The sequence below is a fragment of the Lepidochelys kempii genome, chromosome 7 (assembly GCF_965140285.1).
Source record: "Lepidochelys kempii isolate rLepKem1 chromosome 7, rLepKem1.hap1, whole genome shotgun sequence".
Taxonomy (NCBI): Eukaryota; Metazoa; Chordata; order Testudines; family Cheloniidae; genus Lepidochelys; species Lepidochelys kempii.
The window spans coordinates 76,469,135-76,494,396 of NC_136386.1; the positions used below are offsets into that span (position 1 = coordinate 76,469,135).

General features: G+C 38.6%; 1 protein-coding gene across 11 annotated transcripts in view; it reads right to left on the reverse strand.

Moving 5' to 3' along the window:
• Positions 1-229: 229 nt before the first annotated feature.
• ANK3 (ankyrin 3) overlaps positions 230-25,262 on the reverse strand; it is a 557,055-nt gene continuing 532,022 nt past the window's right edge. For all 11 annotated transcript variants that reach the window (XM_073353398.2, XM_073353395.2, XM_073353406.2 and 8 more), the window contains 3 exons: positions 22,471-22,846; positions 6,376-6,461; positions 230-2,670 (listed from right to left, as the gene is read on the reverse strand). In XM_073353398.2, the coding sequence (XP_073209499.2) occupies positions 6,393-6,461; positions 22,471-22,846 (445 nt within the window). In that variant the 3' untranslated portion in view covers positions 230-2,670; positions 6,376-6,392. The remainder of the gene's footprint in view (positions 2,671-6,375; positions 6,462-22,470; positions 22,847-25,262) is intronic.

Below are 25,262 nucleotides of genomic sequence, written 5' to 3' on the forward strand. Positions count from 1 at the left end.
TGGGTAGATTGCTACTGACTAGTGAAGATGGCGATATTGGAATATCACAGAGTCACACAGGACTGTGGACCTCAGTAATAACTACTTGTGCTTCAACAGAGTAAGTGAGGGAGGCGATAGTTACCCTTCAAATTCACTGGGGTGATGAGCAGAGGCATTTGAATATGGTAGCAGTAAATATTATGATTGGGGTAAAATATGTACTGCAACACATAATGTCTTCTAAGAATTATAAAGAACATTTCATTTATTGCCACAGCTTCCAAAATTTCCAGCCATGTTGACAAATATTGACAAAGATAAGTTGATGTGCTAACATTAACATATAATAAACACGTAAGAACAGATCCTTAGCCGGTGTAAATTGGCAGAACGCCACTGAAGTCAATGGAACTATCCCAATTTATTCCGTGACACGATCTGGCCCAGAATTTGGAAGGATGATGAAAATGGTGTAATGCATGAAACACCAGTAATGCCAGTTAGTGACAAATATCTCATTTTTAATACTGTTACACCAGGTAAAAGGGAGTATGTGAATATTGTAAATAGGTCAGTTATTTATTGTAAAATAATTAAGAATGGCACAAACAATAGAGTCATTTGATTGATGGCATGTATCACAGTGTCCAAAAGGATGGACCCAGTATTGGACAGTGATTGTAGATTCATGGTGGTTTATTCCATCATGCTGGCACTATTATGGTGATCCATGATATATAATGTACAGGAGGTATGTGTATGATCTACAGGGGATCAGTGTGATTATGGATGTGTTGGGAATGAAACTAGTTTGTTAAGTAGTATTTTTATTGGGTCTTGATTATGTGAAATAGAGTAAAAGAAGGTACCAGAGTTATGTATGAGAGGACACTGAATGCATCCAATGAAGTGAGCTGTAGCTCACGAAAGCTTATGCTCAAATAAATTTGTTAGTCTCTAAGGTGCCACAAGTCTTCCATTTCTATTTGTCTTTAACTTGTGACATTGGTCAAGTAACACCTGTTTTAACACAATCCTTTCCCTAGTGCTATATGTGTTTCATAAATGGAATAATCCAACAGGTGTAGGTAGCAGGGCTTTGCCTAATTTAGTTGAGGATGTGATGCATGATACATGGCCCCTTTTTGGTCCACTTGGGCAAAGCATGCCAAGTGATGGCCGATCTCACTGGTGTCATACAAAGCAAACTGAGTGGGACAGAAGTGAAAAGGGCTAGGATAATTAATGGTTGGCATTCTGAAGACATGATTTTAAAAGGTGTAATAATACTGCAAAATACACATTATTGAAGAGTTTTAACACAATTTATTTTATGCTTAAATAATCAGCTAGATCATCCAGTGTATGTTGGTTTCATACATACGTAATTAGAGCTATTATCAATGAATGTTGTTTTCATATGAATATAATCAACAAATTAAAGTATTTCACCAAAACCCAAATAAAAATGCCCTTTAAAACACAGCAGCCTTAACAACCTAATATTACACTGCTAGAATGATTACAGATGATTGGCTTACTGAAAGATTCTACATCTTATAGCCAGTACACAATACAGTAATAATTTTACAGCGTGCTGCCAGTCTATTAGCTAATAATTTCTCTTCGGTTCATTTTAAAATATCCCAAACTTGTGCTTTATAAGAGCACCAACCCAGTTCTAAAGCTGCAAGCATTACCCCCATTATAAAGCGAGAACAGATAGCACCCCCCTCCCCATAATGCAACTACTGTATATGGTATTTTTTTAGGTCATTTCATTGAAAAATTGGCAACAGCAACAAATATTAGATGAAGGGCTTTGTGTTTACAGATAAAATCCTGTTTATCATGTTGCAGTATAGTGTTTGCAAAACTGGAAAAGATTTAATCAAAATAAGGTGAAACACATGCATCAAAATATTAGTACTCTGAAGAAAAGTTTTCACAGAACTACTGAATTCCTCATTTTGGGAATCATTTAAATTTGCAGCAGATTTTAAAGATTTTTTTAAAATCAAGCTAGCATTTTTGCATATACAAACATAATAATTGCTAATATACAAGAATCTGTGAAGATACACGCAGAATATCCTTGTAGGTGTAGCCATTTGAGACACCTATTTTGTTTGATGCATTTGCAATATTCTGTTTGTGATCTAAGAGGCAGTGCCTTATCAACATTCATTCTATTTTCTGTTAGAATTTATACAGTATTATTTATTTACAGCAAAACTATTGATGTTTAAAAAAGAAACAAATAGTGTTTTATACCCTGACAGTTTGGGTCCAAGAAAAATAAGGCGAGCTGTTGTGGATTTAGTAATTTTAGTGTCTTTCCATGGTTTAGCCATTTCATCTTCTTATGTCCCCTCTGACCACAGGAATTTATTTCTTTTATGATGACATCAAATTGCTTGAAATAAAGCTGTTAACAGCATGGCAATCTTGTATATACACTGCATTGTTAATTGCACACTCTCGAATCCCGTGAATGACAGTGAATTTCCATGCTCTGTAAATTGGCTCATGCTAAATTAAATTTTTATTGTTTTTTTGCATAAAGACCATGCGGTTAATGTGTGGAAGCTGCAAACACACGCACACTTGTATCAGTGAATGTTTAATTCCTGTTGATTTTTCTTCCATAGTGTCTGTCTAGAACACTGGCAGTAAAAGCACACAACCCTGTGGAAAAAAGATAGCACAAAATGGTTTCAGAATAACTCTTGAGAATCATTTTCATACATTTTTGCAATACAAAAAAAGTCTAATGAATCTTATCGTATGCTGTAATAAAAAGTTAAATAAGGCAGTTTTTAATGAGGTTAGTTGAATTGCCAGTATGAAGGTATAAGTCTGTCAACGTATGGTGCGCCACACTCCTGATGAAGTGGCTTACAAAATGTTTGGAACACATTACATTTAATTACAATGAAGAAGTTAACAGCTTTTCAAAAATGTCTGAGAAATATATGCTAGCAGAGATAGCGACGTTTCCAGAATGACAGTGCAACTCCTGTATCATCACATTTTTGTGTGTGGCAGTCATCCACATTATGGCCCAGATCCTGCACTTGTTGCACATTCAGAACTCCCACTGACAAGGAGAACAAGGCACGCAGAATCAGACTTTATGAGGCTACACGCAATGGAAGACTTTATGAGGCTACCTATGGCAATGGTGTGATTAGACTAGGAATTGAATGGACATATCACCGTGTGGCTTAATTTGGTGGATAAGAATGGTATGGATACGAAAGAAATGCAATTCATGCTCTCTTGCCTATTTGAAAATGGTCATATAGTTCTGCATATAGTGATAGTAACTATCATCTACCCAAGAAGCTTGTTAAATCTGTCATACAAGAGCAATGGAAGTGCATCACAGCTGATGACAGTGCTGTAATCCCATATTAATGACAGATAAAAATGCAATAAAAACATGCTAACACACCATGAACTGAAAGAAGCCAACCATTCTTCCTAGCAACTTAATGTAGAAAAGCTTGTTTGTCTTTCTAAGCTCTGTTTAAACACTGACTGTGGGATTCAGAGACTAGCATGTTTATTAAATCAGGTCACAGGTCCATGCACATTCCAAAGGAGAGCACTCTCTTTGTCCTTTTATGGTAAAACAATGTGTCTTTACCCATTTATGTTGTCTACATAAATCTATCCCTTGCTCTGAAAGCCCAAGGTCTAAGTCTTGCTGGTACAAGAAGATCTCAGTGAAAGTCACAATTTTAATTTCACAGAATTTCACATGAAAATTTTCAGCATTTAATGTCTATGCACAATTCAAATTTTGCTTTATTTTCAATGTTGAAAAAGCCATTTTTGCCTCAAAAACTTGCAGACAATACACATTTTTGCATATTTTCAATGTGAAAGCCATCTTTGCTCAAAACCAGTCCCTTCCTTTATCTGTTTTTGCTCAGAGCCAGATCCAAATTCCCTGGAAACGTATCATCTGTGAAAATGAACCCAGTTTTGAGTTTATAATAAAATATTTAAATGTTTGAATTTTCAATAGTCTTAACATTTTATATTGCTTAATCTGTACTCCTCTAGTTGCAAGCTTTTCATTATGGAACGTCAAAACAGGGCACAGATCACATTATTAATTCACCTCTGTGCAGAGGGCCATTTTCATTATTTTCTGCATTTGTGGCCAGGTTCTAGCTAGGAACAACTACATACTGGAAATCATGTGGGAAAGCTATAACAGTTCACAGTAAATGTGAGTGGATTTATTTTCTGAAGGGCTCACTAAGCAGGTCAGAATGACTATGTTTGATGGATTAGGCAAAAGTTGCTTTATAGGGTAATATTTTATTTAAAATTGAATACTCCCACCATGCTATGTATTCATCCTATGGCAATGGCATTATATCACACTTACACACTAACGGGTTCTTGCTGCATCCTATACCGCGTAAGGAATACTGGGCTTGATCCTGCATTCCTTCTAAACCTCATATTCCCACTGGTTTCAACAGGGGCAAGGGCATAGTTTAGGTGCATAAGGACAACTGTCATACAGATCTAATCTGCCGGTTGACAGGAATGACAGATACAGGAAAATCCTAGATCCTAGATAGATATACAGGAGCAGACCTTTTAGCTGGGGCACATTTTCCTACAATCAAGTCCTTCTCTTTGGCTTGCTTTCTACAGAGTGGTAAGTTAGCCAAAACTCCACAAGTGAGAAAGAGTTTCATTAAGAACATTCATTTTCATTGTACCTAAATATTGTATTAATACATTCTGCAGACACACCGTGAAGTGGTATTAGTTCTGTTACCATACTTTGGATGTTTCAGAATAAACACGTCAATTCAGAAATGGTGTTAGGCGGACCTGGGGGGCTGGCAACTGGTTATTAGGCTGCCAAGAGAAAGTGAGTACAGTAGAACCTCAGCATTATGAACCGGCCAGTCAACTACACACCTCATTTGGACCTGGAAGTACATAATCAGGCAGCAGTAGAGACCCCACCCCCCAAAAAGCAAATACAGTACAGCACTGTGCTAAACATAAACTACTAAAAAAATAAAGGGAAAGCAGATTTTTTCTTCTTCACAGTCAAGTTTCAAAGCTGTATTAAGTCAATGTTCAGTTGTAAACTTTTGAAAGAACAACCATAATGTTCTGTTCAGAGTTACGAACAACCTCCACTCCCGAGGTGTTCGTAACTCTGAGGTTCTACTGTACTCAGGTTTGAGATGCTTGCTCTTCAGAGGCTGGATCCTGTGAAATCCTGAGTGCTCTGGCCCTGATTCTGCACTTAAGTACATGACGAACTTTAAGAATGTGTGTATAGTCCTGTTGAAATCAATGAAACAATTCACATTCTTAAAAAATCCACACGTGCCTCTCTGAACTGAAGCTAAATTGTCCAGGACCTCACAGGAACAAGCTGCAGAGCTAGTGAACCTCAGGTTGGGTACAATATAATCGTTGCAGAGAACCACGGGCCGTCTGGAGATGACTTCATTCTTCCTCTAACTTATCTTCAGAATGACATTGGGATTAGTTTTACAGATACTATTTATTTTATTCTGTATCCCTACAGTCAATCTTGTATCAGGCTGTGTAGGGAAAGAGACTGCTTGTGGGATGTAGGTTTAAGGATTAAAAATACTCTAAACAAAGCTAAGGAAAATTCAGGGTTAAAAATACCCTAGTACAGTATATGCATAAAATGGAAGGCATGATTGAATAAAGCTCTGACTAACATCAGCCATTTGAAGCAAAACAAAGCGCCATACAGAACGTCCTTTTCTTCATTTATAATCAAGTTTGCTACAAAATAATCCTGCTGGCTTCGTAATTAGTGAAGTAATACAGAGGAATTGCAATAATGACCATTTAAATTTGGCATAGGTTTTATTTCAGCAGAATCTACAAATCGTCAGCTGTTTGGTTATAATTGTAAAGGATGGATCCATAAAATTCATAGGAAACATTTGGTAAGGATTATTTGTTGATGTATATTTAGACTTTTTACTGAATTTTACAAGGACATTGGCTTTCATAATACTGAGATTATATGTGTGACTGAAAGAAGTGCTTCACTCAAGATATGCTGTTTACATTTACTTGTATGCAAGTCATTTGCCTCTCACATTTCAAGTCTGATTTTATTAACAGAAATTTTGTTAATTGAGAACTGTATGTTTCCTAGAACTCTACTCCAACAGATAGTTTTAAAAAATAACACACACATATTTTGTGCGTATTTGCAGTATGGGGGCCTGATATTGGACTTCCCAGCTTAAAACAGATGCAGGGGCAAACGAGTTCATTGATTATACAATATGCTAACTGGCGCACTAGTACTGTATTTGCTCTTGGCCTAAACAATGGAATGATATTTGTCAAACTGACCGTTCAGTGTTCTGCTGTTATGAATAACTCTTCTTCTCCACATGTCTGACTTCTCTCTTCGTCTTAACCTTATAACCTTCTCCCTGCTTTCAAGAAAAGGTACACACATTAACACATATGCAGAAAGCGTTTGGAATTATAAAACTTTTCCAAACAGGTCCTTTGTAGCTATAATAGGATAAGTAAAAAGCAGTTAAATCAACACTTCATTTCAAAGTTACACACAATTCAGAGTTAACCACTCTGCTGAGCTGCAAAAACAGGCTGGAAATATCATCTAAAAGTAGAAATCACAGGTTTAAATTTTCAAAAATAGTCACTAATTTTGGATGCCTCCGTTGTTGGTACCAAACTTGAAACACCTAGGGTTGAGCTTCCCATTGACGTCCGTTAGATTTGTAGGTGCTCAGCATCTCTGGAAAAATTAGACCCATAGGCATCCTAGTTAGGCACTCAAAATTAGTGGCCACTTTTGAAAATTTAAACCATAGTTATTATGAGGTCTCATAACAACTGTGCTTTAAAGTGAATAGGTTAGTAAAGGAAGAAAAAGAGCCAACAAAAAAATCCACCAAAGCAGAGCAGCAGAAATAAGGCCAAGGAAACTGACAAGCGGTGCATGTGTCATAAATAAGGCTACGATTTTGTCAAGGGTATTTTTATTAAAAGTCACGGACAGGACATGTGCAATAGACAATCATGGAAATGTACACAAAGTAATGCAGTTTTCACTGCATTAGTACAGAAGCTTTTAAATTGCCTAGTAAACTCAGGCTGAAGCCAGAGCCCCACCGCACAGGTCTGAAGCTGAAGGCAAAGCCGGAGCCCCGCCTAGGGTGACCAGACATCCTGAAATTAGGGGCTTTGTCTTATATATGCAACTATACCCTTCCTACCCTGTGAAAAAAAAAAGTGTCCTGATTTTTCACACTTTCTATCTGGTCACCCTCGCCCTGCCACCTGGGGCTGAAGCCCAAACCTAAGCCCTCTGCCCGAGGCTAAAGCCCTAGCCTGAGAGGGACTGAAGATGAAGCCAAAGAACTAGCTGACATTTCTTGAAATCACGGAATCTGTGACTTCCGTGACAGAACTGTAGCGCTAGTTAAAGATTCTTGTCTTTTAAAACAGCAGACTATTAGCCAATGTCATATATATTTCCAAAATGCATTGTATTTAGGTTAAGTTGTAGAACAATGAGCAGACTTCTTTGTGCCTATGCTAAGCTTTATTGTGGAAATCTACTAATAGTTATACTGTTCCAGCCTTTGTTTTTTCTATGTGCAGAATCTGTTAGAAGTATGATGTATGTTCTGTTAAGGAAAGTTATATATGAATTCTGTGTTGGGTCCATTAGTAGAAAACAGTTCATGACTCTATGGTTTATCCAGAATACTGACATCCAGAATGTTATTGTGTGATGAAAACAATATGTTAGGGAGGATTTGGACTGATGTCTTTGTATCCTGAAAAACAGGCATGAAGTTAGATAAGAAAAGGGGAGTTAACGCGTGAATCTTCTACTTGCTTTAAACAAGGCTACTAGTCAAATTAACTTCATATTTTAGGATAGACACAGATGAAAAATTGAAGCTGTGATCATTGCAAGCCTGTTTCCAAGAGTTGGTATCCTCTCTGTTTGTGTCGATTTATCTATGTTTAATAAACTGATTGGGCCAAGTTTTCGGATGTCTTGTTAACTGATAATCAAATCAAAGCCCTAACAAGACCTAGAACTGCAGCTATTCTACATTAATTAAAAATAACCTAATATTTATCTAAAAATAAATACCCTGATAATAATGGGCCTATTTCACACTGGAGTAAAAAGTGTTTGTTATATAGGGCATCAGTGGAATTCACCGGTAAGGTTCATTTATATTTATATTTGAAGTAACCCATTTTTAGTTCACAGTACATTCCAAATCCAGTTTTTCCTTACTAAACAGTAATGTTTTTCTGGTAAGACTAAAAGACTGAAGAGTTTCATCTGGGGAGGAGGGCATGGGTATTTATATTTTCAACTCTGTTCTATTTTCATTTGCTTGTGTTTTACTATCAGAAGAGGGACAATAGCAGTGATTCTGTTGTTACTCAGACAAAAGCTCCATTAACTTCAATGAGTTTTTCCAGAGTAAAGACTTAGTTCAAGCTGAGGGCTCAACAGCACCTTTGAGGAACAGTCCTGCATTAGGGCTGCATTAAAGACAGCCACATTGTCCTGTACTATTTCTCTTCAGGGATGCAATATACTGCCTTCAGCGCATCCATCCAGCTCTGCTGACCAGGAGAGAGAGAGAGAGATAGAGAGAACAGGCTTCCCTCCTCCTCATCTCCCCTAGTCACTTTGGGATGACTTGTACCCTACAGGTTACACAGAAAGAGCAGTTCTTATGCTTCAGGGCATACAAGAAGTTGGAACTGGCTCCTGCATGGAAGGGCAGACAGAAGCTACTTGCAGCCCTACTTTCATTCTATTCTCCAGAGAGGCTGGCCCTGAGTAAGGATTTTGGGATTTGGCCTGATGTTCTCTTTTTCACACTGCCAAAATCCAAACATGTTCATGGCAGGCTGAATCCTGAAACCACTTAGTCACATGAGCTGTGCCACTGAAGGATTACTCAGATGAGTAAGGGGTTGTAGGATCAGGTCCCCTGTTCGCTACAGGTAAATATTTTTTCTGTTTGTGAAGGAATGATACAAAACACATATCAGGTCCAGGGTAAAGATGCTAAAAGACAACCAAAATACACATATGAAACTACTTATTTTTGAGGGGAGGGAGGAGTCAAAGGGGAGAATTCACACCCAGTCCTAAATTTAAAACCACTGACTGTTTTATACAAACAAACCCCGATATCTTAGTGTGAAAAAGATTTTTGCTGCTAGCACAATGAAAACAGATCTTTCTGAAAATGAACCCTATCAGTAAACATTACAATGGTAAAACCTTGCCCTTCGTCCAGATGCACAGCTTGTCAACAATGCAAGCACTTCTCTTTGCCAAGACTTGATGTTAAATTGCAAACCTCCAGCCCTTTAGTAGCGCTTTATAGATAGTCAGCACAACCCTCCTCTACTGTTATTTCTTTGTAGCCCCCCCCATCCATTACCATTTCACCAACTTTTCTCTCATGTGGGATAACAACACGTCTTATTACTTTCCGGGTGACCTGTAGGAAGCAACACATGAAAAGTATCGATTTTCTTTCCTGATTCTCAAAGGAGAAAGCCTGGTAAGAGTAGTTACTTGAATACAACGATTCAGAATAGTGAAACTGCAATTCATGATTACTTTTCTTGTGATGATGTTGCCTTCTTCATCGGTAAACTGTTCTTCTGTTACTGATTCACCAGGAATGTTTTTTGCTTCCTCACCCTAAAGAATGTGTTATAAGATTAGCAATAGAACCTATATTTTTGCAATGCCCACACATTTATTTTCACACCACTCCAAGCAACAAACACATGCTAGGTTGGATTTTAAGTAATAAAATATGTTCAAATGGATTTATCTCACATGGATAACGTGAAAGGCTTTCTGTATAAATGTGCTAATAGCTATATTTTAGTACATGAAAGGTGTCCTTAAAGCATTTACTGAGTTTCTAACTTGTTTCTTCTAAGCACTAAATCATGCATTGAACTCCTTGAGCAACAAGTAATTTTTCTGAAATGTTAGAGTGCTGTTGTCTGATTCATGTTCAATGTAAGCAGGAGTTCACAATGGCGTAGTCCCTAAACAGACATCCATTAAGCTATAAGTGCCAACCATTTATGTACAGGAATTCTAAAATCCAAGTACTGAGAGTAAAATTTGGGATTTTAAAAGAAAAATGCACTCAGTTCACCCAATCAAACAGCCAAAAAGTTCACATGAGAAGAAACATTTCTCACTATTTATAGAATGGAGAAAATATTTGAAATGAAATCTTGTTGAAATGGCGGTGCATCCGATGAAGTGAGCTGTAGCTCAGGAAAGCTTATGCTCAAATAAATTGGTTAGTCTCTAAGGTGCCACAAGTCCTCCTTTTCTTTTTGCGAATACAGACTAACACGGCTGTTACTCTAAAACAAAAAAAGTATTTCTTCACAGTCAACATGTGGAACTCTTTGCCAGGAGATGCTGTGAAGGCCAAAACTATAACAGGGTTTCAATAAGAACTAGATAAGTTCAGGGAGAATAAGTCAAGCAATGGCTATTAGCCAGGGTGGGCAGCAGTCTGTCACCTCTGTTTGCCAGAAGCTGGGAGTGGGCAACAGGGCAACTTGATGATTACCTGTTCTGTTCATTCCCCCTGGGGCACCTGGCATTGGCCACTGTTGGAAGACAGGATACTGGGCTAGATGGACCATTGGTCTTACCCCAGTACGGCCATTCTGATGTTCTTATACAGAACCCAGATGTATCTGCTCCCCGTTATAACCCACTAGATCCCGCTCTCCTCCCAGAGCTAGGATAGAACCCAGGAGTCCTGACGGGGTCTCTCTCTCCACGGAGTTAGTAATAAAGTAAGAATATACATTAAAATTTTAAACCTAACGAGTGTCCCTTAAGTGACTTGCCACAAGATGTCAGAACATGTTGTTATTAGAGCTGAGTGGGTCTAATATTTATTTACTTTTCTTTCTTTTATAAAGGAATTAGATTCAGGGCTCCTGTCAAAAACACTAGAGTTTTCAAGTGCCTAAGTAGCTCCAGGAATCACAGTTAAAGTTGTCCCCCTCTGTTTCCTCCCCTTACTCCATCCTTTGTCTGCTCTATTTAGACTGTATGCACTGTTAATGTAGCTGTGTAGGTCCCAGGATACTAGCAACACAAAGGGGGTGAAGTAATATCTTTTATTGGACCATTGGTGAGAGAGATGAGCTTACACAGAGCTCTCATCTGAAGAAGAAAGCTTGTCTCTCTCATCAACCAAACTTGGTCCAATCAAAGATATTACCTCACCCACCTTGTCTCTCTAGTTAGACTGTAAGCATTTTGCTGCTGGGGGCTGTGTGTGTGTGTGTACAGTGCTGAGTTCAATGGGGTCTCGACTAGGGCCTTTAGGCAGTACTGTAATACAAATAATGAATAATAACATCACCATAACCGCCACCATAACAAGTATGGCTCATAGGAAAGGTAACCAACACACGATGCCATGTGCATGCCCAGCTGCTCTCAGGTTGCTTTTACACTTGTTTCCTTTCTTACTGCATAAACAGGTGGGAATTTTGTCTGTATGTTTACATTTTTTTACATAAATGAGTGACACCTACTGTGATCAACTTTGAAACACAACATATCAGTAAATTGGAAGACATTTACTGCAAGAGGATTCAGCTTCAAAGGTATCTTGGGCTCTTAATTAGTTACATGCTCCTTTAACCACAGTTTAATGGTAAATGTAGTGAATACTGAGCAAGCCAGTGTTGATGAAATCTAGCTCACAGATTTTTCTTGCTTGTGGGTAGTTAAAATAAATTACAGTAGGGTTCACAGTAGGTAGGGAGATAGATCGGATTGCACTGAATTTTCTAGCCCGATGTAGTTATTAAGAAGGACATTTACTAGAAAAACTTGCCCTCTGGCAGTTTTACTTGCTGTTGTCATGAACATAAAGAGGTATTGGGTTAGAACAGCACATAAGATAACCCCACCGCAACTGCTGCTTTTTGCCTTGAAAATACATAACTGGTGCATCCCCACAGAGGTGAAGAGTAGATTCTTCCTGCTGCAACATGTTTGTATAAAGCTTTATTGTACCCATGACTGGTTTAAATCACTGTCACAACATGGAGAGCTTCAGAAAAGCAGGAAGAAAAACTTCATATAGTACATTCATGATTAATGGAAGCTCAGTTATATCCCGGGAATTGTACTGAACAAAGCTGTGATCCACTGCCCCAACCCCAGAGTACAATGAAGGGAATGCTGGCTGGCTTTTCAAACCAGATCTTTGTTACCATACTAGTTGGAATGCAGTCCCTCCAAAGCCAATTGGCATCCTCTTTGCTGCTCTCCAGGGTAGGAGACCCAGGGAGCAGCATTTTGTTTTCTTTTTAAGTCTTCCAACCAGCCCTATTGATTTTCTGAACTTTTATTTACAGATTGTGTGTGTTCTCAGGGACCTCCAACTAAACGGGGTTATACAGTCAATGCTGCAGTCATGTGCCTAAGGTTACTCTTGGTTCCGGAGAGCTCTGATTTTCTTTTATGTTTGCTTTGTTGTTAGAAGGATAATGATTCATTTTGTTCCTATTTTATCTGTTATTGTTAATGGCAGGGAAGAAGGGTGTAGCTGAGTCTCTGTGACCCACAAGAGTAAAATGGAGCATAAAAGCAGAAGGAAATAGGTGAAGTAAAAAGATCCTTCCAATATTAAATTTTTCCAAAAGACTGGGGCGGATGACTCCATAGCAGCAGCAGCAGCTCTAAGATGCCCGGAATCCTGTTTTCCCACTAACCAAACCCATCAACACCACCTAATCCCGCCGTCTCAAGATTAAGAACATAAGAACGGCCATACTGGGTCAGACCAAAGGTCCATCTAGCCCAGTATCTTGTCTCCTGACAATGGCCAATGCCAGATGCCCCAGAGGGAATGAACAGAACAGGTAATCATCAAGTGAGCCATCCCGTTGCCCATTCCCAGCTTCTGGCAAACAGAGGCTACGGACACCACCCCTGTCTAATGAGCCATTGATGGACCTGTCCTCCAATAATTTTTCTAGTTCTTTTTTGAAGATTCACATTCTTGCAGTTCTTAAGCAGCAGCTGTATCTTGTGGTCTCAAGTTTATGTGGCTGTATCGCAAGAAACAAATATCTCATTAAGGTCATTGTCATTGGTGGATTCTGCCTACTTGGGGAGGCTTCTTTAATCAGATTCTGCAAGTCTGTCAGCTATGCTGATTCTTACAACTGCTCACAGATGTACTACTAAAGCTATAGAAAAGAGCCCTGGTAAACTTAAGTGCAGAGCTGAAAAGAAGAAATGCCTCTGTTGGGGCAGCAGAAAGTGGTTTGAGATTTAGAAGTTGGTAATGCAGAAAAAGCTCTTTCTATATACAGTGTGGTTATAATGATAATAAGCAGTTTGTCTTAATGGTTATGCTTTTACATTTATGTTCTGACTTGTTAAAATAAGCCAGTAACTTCAATAGTTTCCAAAACACTGACATTGGCACATCATGGATGAGGTTGGGGTGGGGGAAACTTAGAGCACATAGTTACTGTCTTATTCATATGGAGTGAAAGTCACCCCAGTAGAGAGGGCTCTCTCATGGCTAAAAGCACAATGTAAGCCGTTGATGCACAGCTGATGTGGAGAACAGGCCATGTGCACTAGGTGAAATTCACCCGTAATTCTTGCCACCTGTAGGTTGGTTATATTTTCACTTTCCATAAATAAGTCTCCCCTGAGTAATAAGATCACAAGAGTTGCTGGTTTTAGCTTAGTAATAAACTGCTGCTCAGATCCTTCTGCATTACTGAAGACTAAGACAAACACCCCTTAGAACCAACCACCTGTTTTGTCACTTCACTATCAAAAAGGATGGAGGGAAAAGAGCCCGTTTCTGAATATTTTTAGAAGAAAACACAGAACATCCACAACAGCGTCAAGAAGTAAAGGGAATAAAACTTGCAAAATGATGTGAAATTTGACAGAAATTAGGGGTTTTTTCATTATAAAATGGTTGTGAAGTGAAATGCAGATCTTTCACAGGACTTTCTGCAAGATGCTGATTAAATCATTTTGTTTGTTTAGAATTGTTAAAAAGCATAAAAATGAGGGTCACCATTTATTGTAATTATTGAATTCAGTGGGGTTTAGATCTGCCTGTAAATGTATATCTTACGGCTGAAGCTCCTATTTTCTCCTTGTGTGTTAATTGCCCATACTCCTGCACCTCTTTTGTGAGTCCTAGCACCAAATTCCAAACAGGGAAAGGGAGAGGAAAAAAAATTCTCTACCATTTTGAGATTAGCCCATGATCTGGTAATATGGGGAGATGTGTCTTACATATTTTGTCTAAATGTATGGTTCAATACTGTAAAGTGCTATATACAAATGGGAGTTGAGTTTGAGAATACTCAGCACTTCACGAGATTGTGCCCTTCGATCATACTTTCCTTGGACAGGGAAATGACTTTCTCCATATTTTGAACAGAGAAGAGCACAATAACTGTACGTAGCAAATAATAAGTAATAGGAAAAACAACAACATATAAAGGAACAAAACAGAAATAAAGAAATGAGAAAGTCAATAAAGTAATTTAGTCCTAACATTACCTGTGGAGTCATCCAGTGAATTCTTTTTCCACAAGATTGAATTTATCCTTAGTCCAGGGGTGATCAAATTTCACCTCTGTGGGATACCTGGAACCTCTATTACTTTTAATGTAGCGATGAGACAGTAATCAATATAAACTACAGTAAAAATGTCACATGTGCAACCCTCTGCACAGCAGCTATTCCATGGTGGAGCGGCCAAGCCTGTAATCACCTGCTTTCATTTGCTATTACTGATATGGAAAAATAGGACTGAATCAAGATAAGGACCCAACACTAAGAGCCAAATCCTGAAATCCTTACCCAGTTCTGACTCAGGAAAAACTTCTAATGACTTCAATGGAGTAAAAAGTGAACAAGCATGTCAAGGGTGTCCCTATTTAAAGATAATACAGTACTTGCTCCAAACCATAATATATAGGATCAGTACTACAATGGGCCAGGCGAGTTGTCTGAGGCAGCATGATTTAACTGGAAAAGAGAACACTGGCCTCTGGGGCAGTTCAATTCTAGAACTTGAATTTTTGGTACTTAAAAAAAAAAAAAATTGCCCCAGTCTCCTATTGCTACAGCCTCTAAAACAACAAACCAGTGAGTGTGTGTATGGGGGTGGGGGGGATGTGAGAAAACCTGGATTTGTGCTGGAAATGGCCCACCTTAATTATGCACATTGTTGGGAGAATGGTCACTTTGGATGAGCTATTACCAGCAGGATAGTGAGTTTGTGTGTGTGGTTTTTGGGAGGGGGGTGAGGGGGTGAGAGAACCTGGATTTGTGCAGGAAATGGCCCAACTTTATTATCATGCACATTGTGTAAAGAGTTGTCACTTTGGATGGGCTATCACCAGCAGGAGAGTGAATTTGTGTGGGGGGGTGGAGGGTGAGAAAACGTGGATTTGTTCTGGAAATGGCCCACCTGATGATCACTTTAGATAAGCTATTACCAGCTGGACAGTGGGGTGGGAGGAGGTATTTTTTCATATTCTCTGTGTATATATAAAGTCTGCTACAGTTTCCACGACATGCATCCGATGAAGTGAGCTGTAGCTCACGAAAGCTCATGCTCAAATAAATTGGTTAGTCTCTAAGGTGCCACAAGTACTCCTTTTCTTTTTGCGAAACCAGTGAGAAGTATTGAACAGAACACAAAGGGAGGGAGGCAGGGAGGGAGGGAGGAATTCTTTTCTGTGCAATAGCTTTTCAAGCTACTGCAACAGTGTAAAAGAGCTGTTAAGAGCTCAGCATCTGGCCAGGGGAGAATCTTTATGCAATGCAGCTTACACTGCCCTATGATACCCTCACAACAACAGACCAATGTGAAAACAGGAACAACATTCTTATTCCTCTCTGGCTGCGTCGAATACTTCAGATTACAATTACTGCGGTGTCATAGAGATGTAATGAACAGTTTAGAGATTTTGAAAGACGGCAACAGGCTTCTCCCATAAAGATGACAGAAAGATTTTAGTCCCATTGGGATATATCCAGCCATCACCCCGGCAAGCCTCCCTTGGATTTTAAAGAAGGGAACATGACTGATAAACTGAAGAGGCATATAATGTATGGTATTAAACAAGGGCCTGCATCTTGGAGAGATCAATACGTCTGGAAAGCAGTGTGTTTTCATATCATAGAGAGGAGGTAGAACTGACCAGTATTAAGAATCATAGACACATAGAATCATAGGAATATCTGGGTTGGAAGGGACCTCAGGAGGTCATCTAGTCCAACCCCCTGCTCAAAGCAGGACCAATCCCCACTTTTTGCCCCAAATCCCTAAATGGCCCCCTCAACGATTGAGCTCACAACCCTGGGTTTAGCAGACCAATGCTCGAACCACTGAGCTCTCCCTCCTCTCCCCCCCCATACATTCCCCCTTTCCATAAACGTACAAATATTAATCTAAAAAGGCAGATTTGAAATGCCATGAATAGCTGGAATTTATGCTACTAAAATAACTATTATATCACAGGTAAATTCCATCACTATAGCATCAGCTATATAAGCATGACAGCAGCTCTGTCTTTCTGGCCTCATCACTGTTTTTCAATAAAAACATACAAGAAAATCCTACAAATAACTGAATATTAAAATTCATGTTTTAGATACAGACATTTTTGGCTATGTCTACATTACAAGCTAGGGGTGTGATTCCCCTACTCGCATACAAATACTGGTGCTAGTTCTCATTAAGCTAGCACAAGTATAAATAGCAGTGTAGTCATGGTAATACAGGTAGCAGCAGCAGAGGCATGGCTTAGCCATGCCAAATACATATCTGTATTTATATGCCAGCATGGGAGTCACAGCCCTAGTTCATAGTGTTGACATAATCTTTGACTATGTAAATGTTTTAGGGCAGTGGTTTTCAATCTTTTTTCATTTGCAGACACCTACAGAATTTGAAATGGAGGTACAGATCCCCCTTGGAAATCTTAGACATAGTTTGCAGACCCCCAGGGGTCCACGGACCATAGGTTGAAAACCACTGTTCTATAGTAACAATAACCTTTTGCGGACCCCTTACACATAGTCTGCTGACACCCAGGAGTCCACGGACCACAGGTTGAACACCACTGTTCTAGGGCAAGTAACAGCTAATTATTTGAGTGTATAACAAAATATACACAACAACTGTATTTATTTACATGACACCACATTATTAAGTATTATTATATCTGTGAATACATTCCATCAACATGTTGTTGTAAAAACATCAAACAAGGATTAATCCAAAACCCACTCAAGACTCTCATTGACTTCAACAGGTTTTGGATCAGGCCCAAATATCGGTAGGGAAAGAGATTCAAAAGCACCTAAGGGATTTAGGAACACAAGTCCCATGGAACATCAATAGATCTTATGTTTCTAAATCCTACCCTTACGGAATGTTACAGAATGTGTTTTACTTGTGATTTATGCAATTAAAATTAAGAAAAACCAAAATATATCATACATGCCCTGTGTGCATACATTCTGTTCCATACCAGACATGCTTGGAAAGTGGTTATCAACCCTGAAGGTTTCATTATATCTAACTATGTCCATATACCATTATATCTCACTATATATAGTGACTGTGTTAATGATGCTATGCAGAACACAATGGCATTAAGAGAGACAAAAAGGCAACGCTGTGTGGTTGTTTCCCACCAGAAGACAACCATAAGCCTGGAGATTAAGCAAAGAAAGACTACCTAATATTTTAATTGTAAATACATACCAGAAATGGAAAGCACATTACAAGAGGGAGTCTAATATGACTAACACTGAACATTAGCACAGCAGTCAAGACCAAATCCATGCCAGTGGTACCTCCAGAACTAAAATCACAGGATACCTTCAGAATCACACGCCGGCGATAAACTCTTGTAGTGATTCTCTGTTCCTCATCTGAGCTCGACTCACTCTGAATCTCAATGTCACTGTCACTAAATTCCTGATAAAGGCAGTTTTAGTATATTTTAACAGCACATTTAAAAGACAAAACATTCTGAGCAGGAACACCCAGGAGAAAGAAAAGATTATCACAAATCTTAATTCATCCTATATGTACATGTATGTGGTGTCTGCAATCTTGCACATTAATTTATTGTGGGGTCTTTTTTGCTCTTTGCTGTGCTTTAGTTTGATAAATATTCCATCTATGAAGTATCTTAAATGCTTTTAAAGCTTTTTTTTTAATACAGGACAAATAATGAGATCCTAAAATGCATTTGAACAAATGAATCTTAAGCATCTTACTTAAAATTATACTAACTTTTACAAAATATGGATGTGAGAAAAAACAAACAAACCACAAGTTACAACTTTTTGCAAAATTATGCTCAAGAATTAGCAGTTTGAACAAAACCAATGCTAGAAATCTTGGTCCATAATGTTCTGTAAGAGATCTTCCATTTCCTGCCCGAGGAAACAAAGCAGTTAATGGTTTCTGAACTATGAACATGACCAGTGCCCACTGATATCTTTCCACTGACTTCTGTGAGCACTGGGTAAAGCCCTAAACAGGAAATGGAATCTTAGAAATGGGAGGGGTAGGTAGAAAGGGATGAAACTGTACAGGATCCATGAGCGTAATAAGCTAGTTACCTCCTGAATGATTAAACAGTAAACACCAGTCAAGATTCATGGAAATAATACATCGGTATTTTTCATTTGTAGAATTTATTGAGTAAATGGCTTTCCCACTCAAAATTTATCTGATTTCAAATTGTATCAAATAATTCCAGGGCTAATTACAAACAGTCTGTATTTATTTAAAAAGACTAATGAAGTAATTAGAAAGATCAAATTGTGACATTGTCTTGGTACAGTAAAATGAGTATTCAGACCCCAATGCCTACTTGTGATCACAAAAATCTGAGCATGTGGCCATGTGCCGGTTCTTTGCATACACTGGGATGCGTACACTGCCTGTTCTCTGCATACACTCAAGTGTGCACTTCCACAAACCATGACATTTTTTTTTAGTGGCATACAGGTGGCTGTGGCAGTAAAATGAGTGCATATGCTACAGGCACAGTGCAGGGGTAGAGATCAGTCTGAAAACTTGGTCAGGTATCAGCCACATTTTTTATGAATCTAGAAATATGGTAATTATCTCTACAATTATTCAATACGACTCTAAAGTCAAGAGAGAAAAGGAACACCATTACTTATTAAAATGCTGCTAACTAAATATATTAAACCTCTCTTCCTTTTTGTCTATCCAGCCCAGCATGTCAAACAAAGAGTATTCTCAGAAATGATCTGAAAAGCAATGAAAGCAAGCATGAGAGAGAGAGAGATAAACAGAAAAGGAATATTCAAAGCAAAGAAATGCAAACAGCTGAACATCCAAGACAATGCAAACCTATCTGTAATGTGCCAACCACACTATTGCTGCTATCCAAATAAATAAATCAAATTAATTTAATTTAATTACGATAATAAAAAGTGATAGGAAACAAAAATGGATTCCCCAAAACCACAAAGATGTCGGAGAAAGAATGTCCCCTTTAATTAAGGGGTTAAAGTGTCTTCTTTTAGTTATGATGGAATTTTACCACCATTGCATTTGGAGCAGCCATGACACTGTTAGAGCACTCCAACAGGAATAATGTTTAACAGTTCTGAGCCTTTTTATTTAAGATAAAATTCATGTCAACCTGATGCTTGTGAAAGGTGCAGCCACAGCACCTATTCTTTGAACATGGTACAGCTGGGGCAGCGGCAGAAGAGAATTCCCTCACCATGCCAGTATGTCTCAAAACCATGTTTTGGAGGGTTCTCTGAAGAATCTTTGCCAGCTATAAAGGTGGGAGTTAATGAAACTGTAGCGATGGTTTCTGTAATGTGGAACCCGTTCACTAGGAACTAGGCCACCAACTCATTTCACACAGGCAAGCAAACAGTTACCCAACAGTCATGGTTTGATTTCCATCCATGAATACTCTGGGCCAAAATTTGAAACGGTGGCCTAATGATGAAAGACCATATCCCACTGCCAACTCCAGGCTCCTTCTTAATGTCCTTTTCCATCCTCAATGACAAATGTTTTGTGCAATAATTGAAATTGTGCAGTAATTTTTTCCTGAAGTCCATCTATTTTCTCACTCAGACTGTGATTTCTTTTTTCCTTTACAGATCACTTCTGAAGAATACCTCCCAGATATATTACAGTGGTAATCTCCCTGTCTTTTCAAGTGAGTGTATGTGATAGCTCACTTGGAACCCGATTGCTCAAGTAACTAACTACTGATTACAAATCATTCAGATCAAAGAAATTAGAAAAACCAGAAGAACCCATGCCTTCACTGATGTACCATAATAGTAAAGTCACTAGTCAATTCTAGCAAACTGTTTGGTAGTCTTACAGGCTTTCAGAGACTCACAAATCACATAGCTCTGCAGTATCCAGCTTATTCAAAGGTTGTGTCATTAAGGTGACTTACGTGTTATTTGGGGGAGGAAGAGAGAGAGAGAGAAATATCACCCTCTACTGGATGCTACAAGAGAAGTGCTGAAAGCAGTTTTGAAAATACGCACACATTTATTTTTCCCACATTACAGCATAGAATCTTCAAAAGTGAGAAGAGCCTGAGAATAAAAAGTGGCCAACTGCCTGTTTTCTGACACTTGGGTAACCACCTGGTGGACATGCAAATAGAATTAAGGGTTTTTACACTATTTTTGTTTAAAATTTTTAAAAAATAAGGAGAGACATTTGGGTCTAGTGTACTAAACCTGAATCTGGGAGTCAAGACTCCTGAATTCTGGTGCCTATTCTGCCAGTGATTCAATTTGTGGCCTTGATTAAGTCACTTATGCTGCCTACCTCAGTATTCCCATTTTTTTAAAATGAGGACAATACTACATTCATAAGTTCTGATGCGAAGTCCATTGAAGTAAGTAGAAATCACATCATTGATTCAACTAACTTTGGATCAGGTCTTTACCTTACAGGGGTGTTGAGAGAATTAATTAGTTAATGCCTGTAAAGGACTTTACAGCTTTAGATGTGTCAACAGACTAATAAATAAGAATGAAATACAACAGTACAGTACATAAATGTTAAGAATGATAATGTTACCAGGTATAAAGGGACACGGGGTAAAACAATTAGGGAGCACTTTAAAATGAACTAAATTACAACTAATTTACTGTATCATGTTATGAAAAAATTTAGTACATACTACAAATAAAAAAGTTACATTGCAAACAAATTCCAAGATATATTTACATGGATCACTTAATATTTATAATTCCTTAATCTATTGCCCTCAGTAAAATAGAGTCCCTGTATAGAGGACAAAGGGAGATAGAAGAAACTCCAACACCTCTGCCTTGAGATTTTTCTTAGCTATTTTATAGATCATTAGCTCCTTGGTGGCCTTATTGTTTATCCAAGGGCAACCTTCCAGCTGTCTGGCTTCACAGAACAGAACTGTCGTGCTGTAAACAATTATTTGAACAAACTTAATTAGGCTGCGGGAAGGAAATCAGCTGTTGAGAGTTGCACTAAAATTCCATCTTGAGCAGACAACTGGCTGGAAGGATGCTGTGGGTGGAACACCCAGAGGCCCAGTAAGTATTTAGGGACATGCAAAGTAGGGACATGCAATGTAAAACTGAAGGGGAGGCAGTAGACCACACCTATCACTAGATGAAAGAGCATGTCCTATCCTAGAGAAGTGCTTTGTACACTGGTAATTCTCTGTAGGCCTGTGCAGGACCACACAGCTTGGCCTTGTGCATTTGCAGCATGGATGAGTGTGTCAGGGGAACAAAGCAGAAATACTAGGTTAAATTTCACTAGATAGATAAAGTATTTTCCAGAAAATGAATGTAGTGAAAAAACAGGCGGGGAAGATTTTCTGCCCTGCTCTGTTCGTTTTAATGGCACAAAGAACGGAAACCATCTGCATCTCTCTTGTAGGAACAGAACCATGGAAGCTAACTCCTGGCACCACCCTTGACACAGCTACCAGCACAGCAGGCATGTCAGAGGTGGGAAGGAGACATAGTCCATTGCAACTGTTGCTTCCTGATGCAGCTCAGAGCAGCCAAGGCGGCAAGGCTGGGAACCAGGCAGAGAATTAGGAAGCCATAATTGCTCCTTGATGCCCCAACACTATTTCACCTTGCCACTTATATGTCAAAACTCAGTGGTTGAACCATTAATTTCCATTAATGTAATTTAGTAAATTAATCATACCAAATTGGTGTTAAAAGGGAGAAAAATGAGTTAACAAAACAAATTTCACTATAAGTTTCCAAAACTTTGTGTCGATTAATGCGTATTCAACTAGAAGATTAATACTTGCAGGACATACCTTTTGTTCAGACGTTGCTGCTCCTGTCTCTTCCTGGATGTTTGCTCTTGGCTTGCTATCTTCAGGAGTTTTCCAGCTCATCTTCTTCATGCTGACAGGCACAGAGGTTTTAGGCTCTTCTACTGTTGGCTTGCTGGTCTCTTCTAAAGATTTCTGATACGCTGTTAATAATGTTTGCTCTTCAGTATGGACAGAACTTCGTGTTTTTGGTTTCAGAGTTTCCTTGTCACTCTGTTTTCCCACTTTGTTTATAGACTCTTGAACATAAGATTTAGTCTTTACTTCTGTTGTAGTTTCTGTGCGGCTTCCATTGGCTTCAACTTTCCCAGTTTCTCCTTTCAGGTATGAGGTAATAGAATCCCTACATTGGTCAGGGCTACAAAAGATAAAGAACAAACAATCACACAACGTTCAAACCGCTTTCAGAAATGCCAAACAATTAGCTTGCTGGTAAGATGCCTATATTCTCAGTTTGTACTTTTTAAAAAAAGAAGCTAAGATTTAAATTTAGTATGTGAACGTCAAGCTATTTAATATTCCTGTATTGGGTACAGTAGTTTCTGCCTGAGTGGTCTCACTTGCAAAGGCATTGAGAATTTATAGTTCCCATTGAACACTGAAAATCAGGCCACATGTTTTTATTCTAAGCCCTTTCCAGTTGGGGGGGTGGAAGGGGAAGAGGAATAAATGAGGTCCACGTGGCCTTATGAATATATGAGATATATACTCACCTGACACTATTGGTTGATTGCTACTTACTACCCTGAAGTTTCTGCCTGAATTTGGCCGTATACCTCAATATATCACTTGTTTCAGAGTAACAGCCGTGTTAGTCTGTATTCGCAAAAGAAAAGGAGTACTTGTGGCACCTTAGAGACTAACCAATTTATTTGAGCATAAGCTTTCGTGAGCTGCAGCTCACTTCATCGGATGCATACTGTGGAAATTGCAGAAGACATTATATACACAGAGACCATGAAACAATACCTCCTCCCATCCCACTCTCCTGCTGGTAATAGCTTATCTAAAGTGATCACTCTCCTTACAATGTGTATGATAATCAAGTTGGGCCATTTCCAGCACAAATCCAGGTTTTCTCACCCTCCGCCCCCCTCCCCACACAAACTCACTCTCCTGCTGGTAATAGCCCATCCAAAGTGACCACTCTCTTTACAATGTGTATGATAACCAAGGTGGGCCATTTCCAGCACAAATCCAGGTTTTCTCACCCCCCACCCCACTCCAAAAACCACACACACAAACTCACTCTCCTGCTGGTAATAGCTTATCCAAAGTGACCACTCTCCTTACAATGTGTATGAAAATCAAGGTGGGCCATTTACCTGGATTTGTGCTGGAAATGGCCCACCTTGATTATCATACACATTGTAAGGAGAGTGATCACTTTAGATAAGCTATTACCAGCAGGAGAGTGGGATGGGAGGAGGTATTGTTTCATGGTCTCTGTGTATATAATGTCTTCTGCAGTTTCCACAGTATGCATCCGATGAAGTGAGCTGCAGCTCACGAAAGCTTATGCTCAAATAAATTGGTTAGTCTCTAAGGTGCCACAAGTACTCCTTTTCTTTTTTCAATATATCACTGATGCTCAAATAATTAGCTCTTTTCTGAGAAAACTACAAAGTTGGTAAATAAACTGTATCAAGTTGCTAATGGAACAGAATAAACATCCTGCTAACAAGACATAATTACACATTTAAGTATTCTGTCTGTAATTTATTTAATCAGGTACAGTATCTCCTGAACTAGGTATATTTCTCAATTAATCCAATTTATTTCTGGATAAATCATACCAATATTAGATCGTTCACATTGTAGTATTGAATTTCTTATCACTTAAATCCTGCATCCACTAAAGTCAATGGCAAAACTCCCAATGAATTCAATGAGAGAGGATCTAGCTCTTAATAAGTATCTCAAAATGTTTTAAGCCAGATCCTCAGGTGTGTAAATCGGTGGAGCTCTGCTGATTTATACCAGCTGTGGATTTTGCCCCTTAAATTGATATCACTCTTGAAAGGTGCAAATTAAGAACGAAGGATCCAGCCTAAATATCAAGTTGAGAGACTTGGTAGATACAATGGGCAACAGCTACAGTAGCTCCTTACACCTCACCACCACATATGAAATATCAGGCATGGGACTACAAAGTCTTTCAAGAAATAGACTATGAATGCCCTTGGTTCTGCAAAGCAATTCATCCTTGGAAAGAAGACAATCTCTTCTGCCCCATTTTTAAAAAGGTGTGGTTGGCTGATGTGACAGAAGTTATTTCATATAAGCATCCTATTTATAAGATTCATTACAATCCTGAACAATTTGGGATATGGCAAAAATTAACCCCTTACTTGTGGAAAAACAAAGATATACAAGCAAGAGGAACAGAGATTTAGGGAGTGGTGTGGGAATGGAAGTGGAGCAGTGCAGGACTCTGCTTTTATAAAGTGTTTATTTATTGTTTGTCCATAGTTCATATTTTGCTTCTGCATAAATCTGTTTAAATGATTTTAAATAAAAATACATTTACTTTTAAAAAATGGAAAAGAAATATCATCGACGACACTGGAAACACCTAGCTCTGAAACAGACACATTAACTACCAATCCTGATATATTATTTCAGAGACTCTTAAGGGTCAAATCTACTTATTACTGTTGTTATTAATTATTGTTATTATATTTATTTGTATTCTGGTAGTATCCACAATGTGGTAAGAGCTGTCCCTGTCCCAAAGAGCTCTCAGATTTCTTGTGAAGAATTGTTTAAAAAGG